General features: G+C 38.1%; 1 protein-coding gene across 3 annotated transcripts; it reads left to right on the top strand.

The window, feature by feature from the left end:
- Positions 1-703: 703 nt before the first annotated feature.
- pax9 (paired box 9) lies at positions 704-9,721 on the top strand. Of its 3 annotated transcripts, none has more exons than XM_079852686.1 (4): positions 704-927; positions 1,419-2,051; positions 4,207-4,346; positions 7,968-9,721. In XM_079852686.1, the coding sequence occupies exons 1-4, from the start codon at positions 924-926 to the stop codon at positions 8,208-8,210; spliced, it is 1,020 nt and encodes a 339-aa protein (XP_079708812.1). In that variant the 5' UTR covers positions 704-923; the 3' UTR covers positions 8,211-9,721. The 3 variants fall into 3 exon arrangements, with proteins under 3 accessions (XP_079708812.1, XP_079708811.1, XP_079708813.1); XM_079852685.1 differs by having other exon boundaries at positions 1,347-2,051; XM_079852687.1 differs by lacking the exon at positions 4,207-4,346 and having other exon boundaries at positions 1,347-2,051.
- Positions 9,722-11,225: the final 1,504 nt, after the last annotated feature.

Genomic DNA, 11,225 nt, shown 5'->3' with positions numbered 1-11,225 from the left:
AATCCGATGAAAATAAAAGCGTAAAAGAATCTCACATATGGCCTTGTCGAATTCATTATATTTTCGTACGAGTCACTACATTGGGACAGAAAAGTCTATGTCTAATGAAGAGTTCATACAAAATAACTTCGGGGGTAGGCCTATGTAAAGCATCAGCTCTTTACGGTTAAACGTAAAATAAAGCTAAATAAATAACATGGACATAAAACGACTGTTCATTGTCACATATTTAACCCGTCTTATTGCATATTTAAAAAAAAGCAGGTCTAACCATTGGTTTGGAACTATACCACAAACAAAAAATGCATTTGTAATAAATCGGAATAATAAATCAATAAATGTATTAATAAATCGGACGCATTTTAAGTGCAATTTAAATGACATCAGGATAAATCACAGGGCCCCTGTTTAGAAAAAAAATAGCCTACCGCCCCGCAAATGTCTCCCTTGTTCTAGTCAACGAAATAATTAGAATTATGCTTATGAAACAAAATTACAGTGCAATGTTGCAAACACTTACCATTCTTAGATCTGTCTAAATAGAAAACCAACACTCGGGTAACCCTCAAAAGCGAGTTTACGCCGGTGCAAACGCCTGTCATGTCAAATCTGTCAGCCAATAGAAAAACAACATGGGGAAAAACGCGCGGTTTCATTGGCTGGCAGCACCTCGCTTTCGAGACATGTGTAAAGGGCCAGCCCATCAGTTTCTGGGATTGAAATGTAAGCTTGTGCCCCCTGCCATCAGGAAACAGAAGGCGAATTTTCCTCTCTTGCAACTAATCGGTATCGCATCCGTCTCGGACGCTTACTTTTCATCCACATCGTCTTCGGTGCAATAAAAATCAGCTAAACTGGACTCGGAACAGGTCAGAACAGGACAGCACACTGAAGTTTCCTTTTTCCTCGGGAGGCTAAACGCAATGGGTAAGGTCCATATTTCATGCTTTCCCACATGGGAACGGGCATGCATAAACACTTTTAGGGGGGGAACGGTTAAACAATTGAGTTATATATGCTTTAGTTCTCGACTCAAACTGTTAAACTGACTGATGCTTTGACCGTCATTTCGGGGAACAGAATGGCACTTTGCCGCGAATGAGCTTAATCGCGTTCAAAACTAGCCTACTTGAATGTGCAATTTCGTTTATTATATGACATACGTGTGAAAGAATGTAGTAACGTTGTTTTTCCCCCCTTCTATTTGCAGAATTTATAGAATTACTTTTTGTTCAGCAGCTCATTGCATTAAAATGAAACAAAAAACTTCAATGCAAATATGAACAGCAGAAAAAAAGTAATCGAAAGTTTTACTGAAACATTTATCCGTAGGTTTTCTGTTTCAGACGCGGTTCAGGGCCTGGTAAAATCTGATGATTTTTGCAATTCTTTTTTTCTTCATATATCTGCATCACTAGAGCCAGCCTTTGGGGAGGTGAACCAGCTAGGCGGTGTTTTTGTGAACGGAAGACCCCTACCCAATGCCATCCGGCTCAGGATAGTAGAGCTGGCCCAGCTGGGCATCAGACCCTGCGACATCAGCAGGCAGCTCCGCGTGTCTCACGGGTGTGTGAGCAAGATTCTGGCTCGGTACAACGAAACCGGCTCAATACTTCCCGGCGCTATTGGCGGCAGTAAACCGAGGGTCACGACCCCAACCGTAGTGAAGCACATTAGGACTTACAAACAACGGGACCCTGGCATTTTCGCTTGGGAGATTCGAGACAGACTGCTTGCGGACGGTGTGTGTGATAAATTCAATCTGCCCTCTGTCAGCTCGATCAGTAGGATTCTCCGCAACAAGATCGGAAATCTGTCTCAACAGAACCAGTACGAGTCGAGCAAACAGGCCGCTCATCCTCAGCCTCAACCCACCCTACCTTACAACCACCTGTACTCGTATCCCACTCCGATCTCCGCCACTGGGACTAAAGTACCGACTCCGCCTGGCATGCCCTCTCTTCCTGCACACATGGCAATGCATAGGATATGGCCTTCTTCTCATTCTGTAACAGATATTCTGGGCATTCGATCAATAACGGAGCAGCAAAGTAAGCATCCTCTCAGTTTTTGGTAAACGAAAGTCCTTGTTCGTGTGAGTGTGTAGGGGGGCATCCTGTCAAAAGACACCAAGGCCTGTCAAAGCGTGTGTGAGATTTTGTGTAGCCTATGTCTGTGTGTGTAACAGAGAAAATTAAAAGAGACGTTTTGGTAGTGATGGAAAGGCCGTTAAGCTATTCAAACGTCTATCATTTTATTGGACTCAATTAATATTTGCCTAGGCCTAATATTTATCGCATATCGGCAGATCCGCAAGAAAAAAAGGAGGAGGAATTTTTTCAGCGAGTACACGATACAAACAGTGTGCTGGACTTTGTGCAGAAGCTACACGTTTGCATTGAAACACATGGTTTAGTGCTTTTAGTAATAATTAGGCGGCGGATGTGGAATATTTTGGAGTTGGCGCAGCAGAGCGGGAAAAAACAAAACAAAAAAGCTAGCAGTGTTACAACATAGGGCAAACTTTACATGATGTTTCCCAGCTCATTTGAACTCATCACAAAAACAATTTAGCTCTACATGCGAATGCCTACACATCATTCAGTAAATGTTACGCGACGCAAAAAAATAATCTAAGAGACGTCGATGTTAAAAATCTCTTTAAAATCCATTTGTCTGTTCATATGTGGTGTGTTTCAGTAGGCCTACAGTAACGTGTGAAGGCCACAGCCTGTCATATTTAATGGTAGCCTGTTCATTGCCTATTTTCAAAGGCAGTGTTGACATTAATGCTTCAAACGCAGAGGAGGATATTGCATTTAGGAGGCCTTTATAAATCATTAATGCATTTCCAAATTATTAGCAGACGTTTCAACATGATGTTGGCTACACTCAAAAAGGTGTAGCCTAGCGTGCAACCGTTTCTCCTTTTAAAACATTAGTGAAGCAAACACCGAAAAACATCCTCGAACATAGGCTACTACTTTCGAGGATGGTTTGACAGGAAGAATGTGTGCCGCAGATTTTTGGACAGATTGTCATCATTTAGCGTTCAGTTCTCTCTCTCTCTCTCTCTCTCTCTCTCTCTCTGGACACTGAGTAATGGCTGTTCATGCTCAGACATCATCTGGTCTTCATGCTAAACATGCACTTTAATTAAATTTGGTCTATGTAACTGTAGATTTGTTTACCCTAATCGACCTTTTTAAAATAAAAGATTGCACAATCGATTGCATAATTGCATAAACAAAACTCAAAAGTAGATAGCCTACTGAAAGTATGGCATCGTTATGGTGTATTCCTGTTTATACGTTGTGAAACAATGCAAAGATTCCGTGAAGGCAGGGGGAAATCTACTTTGTGGCCCTCTCAGGTTACAACACTGGTGGGCTTGCTTTTCCAATTTCAAACTTTAGGAACCGTGTATAATATAATATCCATCAGGCACAAAGGGGAAACGGTTAAAGTAAATCTAATTTGTCCTCCCAGGAAGACGCTGGGTAAATGTTCCGAAGGACTCCATGACACTGTGCGCTTCATCTGATGAATTAACCACACACATGCAGTCTTTTCTGGATCTTCGTTTGAAATACGGCATATATGTGACTATATGTGATCATTGGAAAAAAAAGTTGCTGCCTTAAATTTTTAAGTACAATCAACTTGGATAGAAAGTAATTTCAACTTAAATCACATTAACGGACTTAAAAAATGAGTTGAATCTTCTAAACCTAAAGTTGAAAATTGCTTAACTTATTTTGATGATTTAAAGCAATGTAAAAACATATGTTGTCATAAGTTATAGATAATTTTTCTTTACAATATACATATACATACATATATATAATTAATTAAAAAACATGCTAACATTACGTCATTATAATCATAATTTGCTCATGAAAAACGTGTCTGTTTTTTACGATACAGATTGTGTGTGTGTGTGTGTGTTTGCATTTATAATAGCGTGCAATGCAAACACACACACACACACACACACACACACACACACACACACACACACACACACACACACACACACACACACACACACACACACAAGATGTTATAGCAGTTTTTTGTGTTTAGTCTGGTGAGATGGATGGCAGTGCAGCAGATTTTACTGAATAAGTTGTTCATGTGGCAGTTCTACTCCCCACGCTTGTCCTATCTGACTCCAGTCTTCCATGTCTCTGTTTTGCCCCCCAGTTAGTGACAGTCCGTCCTTTCCCAGCGCCAAACTAGAAGAATGGAGAGCTATTAACAAGAGTAATTTTTCACCAGCAATTTCTCCACTAGTCAATGGTGTGGATAAGCCTCACTTAGAACCTGAAGCAAAATACACACAGGTAAAGAAGCCACCTATGTTAACCATACAAACAATCAAACCCAATCTGGAAGAAACAGAAAAGCTGATTCAGGTAATTAATAGTCATTGTAAAGAAGACATAAAATCCATATTTTTTGGGGGGGCAATTCGGTATGTGTGTGTGTGTGTGTGTGTCTGTGTCTGTGTGTTGTGTTTCTTTGGCGTGGGCAGGCATATGAGGCCTTGTGTATGTGACTGGGTTTCATTTTTTTTTTCATTTGTATTTACAAATGAAGTATCGCACGTTTTAATTAAAACGAACGAAGATATTTACTTGTGTCTGTATTCGCACAGCTGTTAATGTGTTGCCATGACTATTGGAGGCTTTTTGTACAATGCAAAAGTTATGCGTGTAATGAATCGAAATGTATTAGTATTCCTCAATACTTTTTATTTAAGAGCGTGATACTGAGTGGAATTCTTTGACAAATAAAATTGTAATAAATGTTTTGATCCAATATTTTGCATAGTTTTTAAACATTTAATCAATATCTTTATCGTGCTCTTACTTATTAAGCAACTCTTAAGTGTACTTGCCACAAACGTTTATTTTACTTTATAGTCAAAATACATTTATGTAGGATTTAACGAATTTTTTTACTTCTAAAGAAAATTGTTTTGTAGAGGTAAATGATTTACGATTGCTATGTAACACGTGCATGAGCCGAAGAAAAAATACAACAATATTAAAGTTAAATATTATTATTTTTTTAAAAATATATCAGTTTATGCTTAATTGTTCTACAGCTCCATTTAAAACTGTAAACATTTTGTGAACGACTTATCACTTATCATCTTTAAATATAAGTTTAAACCATTGCTTTACATACAGATGTAAAATATAATAAATAAATACATATATAAATATTAAAGTGGCTTTCTTTGTTTTTTTAAATGCACCTTTCCACTTGAAGCCACCGATCTCATTCAACAAATATGCAGTCTATTATTCTTCAATAAACACGTGTTATACATTATTCAAATAATTTCTATTCGCCCAATTTAATATTCGCCAGAATTTTTTTGAATGCTAAACCTCTTACCTCCATGTTTTACATAAGGGCAATACTCGGATTATATCATCATTATTATCATTCTTGTTATTATTAAGAGGCTATTATGGAAAAGTCTTTGGCTCGTGGCTGGTTGTTCTGCATAGTACTAAGTGCCGTGCCGACATGTGAAAGACAAATGCTCTTCTATTTGTCAAGAAGCTCGCGCACCGGTTTCTGCCTGCTCGTGCTGGAATGAGAGGGGAGAGTGCGCGCGGATAACGCGCGTGCCATCCGGTGCAGTCGAATTATTTATTCTCGCACTGCTGGGCAGCAACAAACAGACTGACTAATCGTTTATTGTGGGTCTTGGAGATTTATGTGTCGTTGAAAGAATAAGATGGAATAAATCTTCATTACCGACTATGAAACATTGTTTTAGCGTAAATTATGCGTGTACAGAATGAAACGTAAAAAATTAGAGTGTAGCTTGCTTAAGAAATGAAAATTGTAACCTTCAGAAAGACGATGAATATCACAGACTAGCCTACCGAATGATTGAGTCTGTCATCTTGGATAAATGATCAAATATCACGAGTCAGACTGCATTACGCAAAAAAAAAAAAAAAAAAAAAAAAAAAAAATGAAGACAGTAAATAGATAAATTGCTGTGGTTTAAATAAGTTTGTATCTGTCATAACGCCCGATAGTTTGAAACCAAAAAATTATGATTAAAAACCAAGAGGGGTCACGGAAAATGAATCGTCATTCACACGATTTTAATGAACGTTATGTTATGCATCTCATAACGGAACTAACCCGATAAACATTTACAGTGCAGTGAATTTAGGTAGCCTAGACTAATACAAAAATATTCAAATTTATGATAGGTTATACTGAACATCATTAGCCTAATTTTCCAGAAAACTTTTGTTTTACACCAATTGCAAATATTTAACTTCATCTTAACCTCTACATTTTATAAGGTTACAGAATAAAGCACAACGCGATATTTGAGAAGTTATATGTCCGTTTTTTTATTCTCTGGACACAGCGTGATAACATGCTTCATTACCAAACACAACATGCAGAAACATCATTTAGAGGTTGGGACTTAAATCAAGTTAAATGTATAAGCTACTTTGTGGGAAGTTATCAAAAATTGACAATTGAAAATTGATGATCTGTTCATTATACCGACACACCCACTAAAGAAAATAAATAATATTGCTATATTTTGTTTTGTGACTAAGAAGGCTGTCGGCTTATTTTCGTCAGCTGCTCATGGAAACTGCTGATTTTGCAAACAAGTAGTCTATAGATTTATTTGAAAATATATTATATACATTATTCTACAACCTAAACAACAGCAAAAACAACAACAACAATAACGCGCACAGTTGCGGGTGCAATATATAAAGTAAGCTCAAATAGGGCTACATTTTAGCACTTTTCAGTACTTTCTTTTTTCTATTTCGCGCGGTGTTTTAGATCTAATGAACTCTAATGATTAGATTTGAGCTCGGTAAACCATAACACTTTATTAACGATCTGCAAAAAGTACATCAGATTATTTCGGTCAAAATCAAACTAAAACAAGATCGGCTAAACTGCCGCCTCGACATGTTCATCTATAGGCCTGTATGCCACATACTTTTGAGTGTCCGACTCAAACAACTTTTCTTGAAATAATTTTAAATCTTTGTGAATTCTTCATTATAGATGTGTAAGATTTTTGAAGTTGTTATTTTTTATGTCAGATTTGACCTTAAATGCTTTCCATGGTGTTAACTTCACTTCGTTTTTATTAGTTAGTGCATGACTTGAATCATACAACGAAAGATAGTTTTTTTTTTTTTTTTTTTTTTTTGCAGAATGCAAATGAGGGTTTTTAGTTACTTAAAGTACTTGTACTTACAGTATAGTTACCCAAAAAAGTACTGGGTAATACAAGGTAACTACATGGGTTAAGGTTACAGTTTAGGGATAGATTAAGGGTTAGTACCTGTTATAACCCAGTTATTTTAAATGCTATAAGTAGTTTGTAGGCTACATGCAGAACAGAACTATAAAATGAAGTGCTACTGGGTTTTTTCTATGCTGTTTACTATTTAAGTAATGAATTAAAGTTCAATGAATACCATATACATGCATGTATGCATGTACGTTCATGTGTGTATAGTGGGGTCAAGAATGTCATAATGAGTAAATCATGGGCAAATCCTAACTCTGCAACAAAGGATGTCATCTGTGGAAAACATTTCCAGTAGTCAAAGACCACCCTGCGTCAGAATTTCTTCCCTTTATGTCGAAAAGCCTTGGTGAATTCCTTTCATCCTGAACTGATATTGACATTCTGCCAAAGGGTTACAGGCATTCCTATTTTTGCATTTCCCCTGATATAGCTTTTCCATTTCCGGCAAATCTTTTAATATCTTATCCATTTCTGTTGTTTCTATTCATAGACTCTCCAAGGCAGTCTTCATTTCTATTTTTAACGTTCACCCGCCACGGTCTTATCCTCGCTATCATGGTATCTTTATGTTCATCTCTATGGCCGTGTGTGGTTTATGGCCAGAAGTCTTACGCTCACTGCTCTCTGTTTTCAGACGCTGAATGGATTGCCCACAGTGAACAGTTATGTCACAGCTCCCAGCATCCATCCTTCCCACCCTCCCACCCAAGTGTCACCCTACACGGGGTACAGCGGCACCACGTCGGCTTATGTGACCGGCCCCACATGGCAGCCGCCCAGTGGCAGTGCTCTCTCTCCCCACAACTGTGACATCATCGCCTTCAAGAGCACGGCTGCCACGCGAGACTCCGTCCACTCGGCTCTGGGACTGTACTAGGAGCATGGGGGGGTCAAAGAGAGAATACAAGACAATAACGGAGCGCAACAACACGGACCTTTTCATCCTGGCTCTCTCTACACGGACCAATCTTATCGCTTTACGATATTTATGAAAGACTTGTCGGACGCTCCACGTACTGTTCTGAATGCCCACGTTCTCTCGCACCATATCAGCATCTCACACTTGACTGCACAGGACAAAAAAAGAGCAAGATTGAGGATATGCAAAGGCCTCGCCGTCCGATCTGATCTGAGCAGAAAGAACAGCACCAGTGGTGTGCAGTGCACTTGGTCTGATAGTGGTGGCCATTCCTCATGAAATTGCGTCATCACTAGCCCGAGTTAAATTTTGGTGCTTCTCTCTGTGAATATATTGTTCTTGTATGTTTTCAAGAAAATGATTGAATAAGCAAATCTCATGTAAAACAACCAACCAGTTTGCATTTAAATGTTTTTTCAGGGTGTTCAAAATTGCTAATGTCTAGATGTTCTGCTTTGTTCCTTTTTTTGTTAAATGTTTTTGATAAAAATCACATTTTTGTCTTTTTGGATACCAGTTTCACATGTATGCCAGAGCTCTAGGGAAAAGTTATTACATTTATTTATTAGATTGTAAGGAACGTCGAATGAAGTGCAGTTGGCACGCTGCGGGAAGAGGAGGCATTATGTGGGACATTGACGCACATTCTGACAACAGGAGCATTCATTCATGCAACATTAATGATCAGTGAAGCTGCACACCTCCAGACATTGCACAATGAAATTGAATGTATCTTATTAAAAGAGACATGTGTAAAAACCCCTGTTCATTATAATTTTCTTTCATTATTTATTTGCCACCCATTTTATTTTTTATCAGAAAGTCCTTAACGATAATATAAATATTAACTGCCTCTATTATTACTACTACTTGAACAAATAATACAAATTAAGTGTACTAATTATAACTACTGTAAATAATAATTTTACAGTTTAATATATCCATACGTTTAATTATTATATTGTTAAACTGTTATGATGAAATAATAAAACTAAAGATTAGAGCTCATCAAAATCTTTGATTCCATTAAAAATATTGCTTCAGACAATTGTTATTAATTCAGTAGATGAATGTTATTTGTATGCAGATGAACTAATAACAGTATTAATTCTTATGTGACACGAAAATTCTTGGCGAGCAGCCAGATAATGAAGAAAAAAAAGCCCCTGGTTTTACAAAAAGTGTTCGAACTATTCATCTACCAAAAATAAATACCATTCTTTGAAGAATGGGGCAGACAAAATTCCTTAATTTATTTGTTTTAATTAACTTGCTTATAATTTATTAGATTTGCATAGAATTTATTTGAAGTTCTATATACCCACCAAGGGAAACACACACACACACGCACACACACACACGTTGGGTTTTCAAGTTTTATGGGGACATTCCATAGACATAATGATTTTTATACTGTACAAACTATATTATATACCCTAAATCTACCCCTCACAGAAAACCTTCTGCATTTTGACATTTAAAAAAAAAAAAAAATTACTTAGTAAGATTTAGAAGCTGTTTTCCTCATGCGGACCAAAAAATGTCCCCACAAGGTCAAGGATTTTGGATATTGCCATATTTGTGGGGACCCCATAATATAGGGTTTACCTGAAACACACACACACTGGGTTTTTATGTTTTACGGGGACTTTCCATAGACTTAATGATTTTTATACTGTACAAACTGTATATTGTATCCCCTTACACTAACACTACCCCCTAAACCCCTAGAAAACTTTCTGCATTTTTACATTTTCAAAAAACATCACACAGTATGAATTATAAGCTGTTTTCCCCATGGGGACCAAAAAATGTCCCTACAAGGTCAAAGATTTCTGGTATTGGCATTATTGTGGGGACATTTTGTCCCCATAACTTTGGTTATGCCTGAACACACACTTACACTCACACACGTGCAGCAACATGAATGCACAAACTCCATTACAAGGCCTTTCACTCAGGTGTTACATGAATGGCCACACATTCCTGAGTGCTCTTTCCCCTGAGCTTTGTCTAAAGTCAGAGTTGATGTGAAACGATAAGGTTAAAAGAGAAAAGCTTATATCACTGTGGGCTGCATGTCATACTGGGACAAAGCTTTTTAAACACCCACTGCCTCCCTTTTCTGGTGGGCCAAAACAGAAACAAATGAAAGGCACTGTATTGAACGTTTAGATGTTTTTTTAAATGTTACAAACAGAACAAAATACTTCATATTCAGGACCCCAACCAATACAAACACACCACCTCCGTGCCGAAAATCCACAAACACACACTCTCAGTCCCTAACATGATACGATACATGCAGTCCCCATATGTTGCAGTGCAAACAGTCCTTCTGGCAGGCACTACTGCTGATTTGACTTGGAAAACACTTTCACCCCAACCCCGTGGTCACGGACCGTTGCATCGGGATCGAGGTGCTGTTTTGAGCACATATAAACCACCAAAAAGGCAGACAAGAAACCACCACACATAGAGGCGATCACATGTCACAATGAGCCAGGCAAACTCCCCAGCTTTGAATGCCATTTTCCTATTCTGATGCCATCGATACGGACGTTGGCTTTGCTGACAATACAAATGCATCGACTGGACGGACATATCACAGCCGTTCATTTAATGCAGGGTCAACAGACGTAAAAAAGCTCACAACACGAGGGCGAACACACAGAGAACACGGCGAGACCAGCCTATTCAAGGAAAACATGGCACTTTGGTCCATTCCAATTGGGAGTTTGACACATACAGAACTGTACAGTCCAAACATGGCGATTAATCGAATTTAAAAATCACTATGACGGGAAATTAAATAGAAAAAGTGTATTTTTTTAAGGCGGTGCTGCACACAGTCGTGACAGGAGGAAACATGACAAAAACCTTAATCTTAAAGCCACCATTGAAACGGAGGAAAGTGAAAACACACTTGCTCACGCGCCCACATCTGTTTAGAATTAATTCCTATGGAAAGTC

The sequence above is a fragment of the Squalius cephalus genome (assembly GCF_949319135.1).
Source record: "Squalius cephalus genome assembly, chromosome: 20".
Taxonomy (NCBI): domain Eukaryota; kingdom Metazoa; phylum Chordata; class Actinopteri; order Cypriniformes; family Leuciscidae; genus Squalius; species Squalius cephalus.
This window is presented reverse-complemented; position numbering and strand designations above follow the sequence as displayed.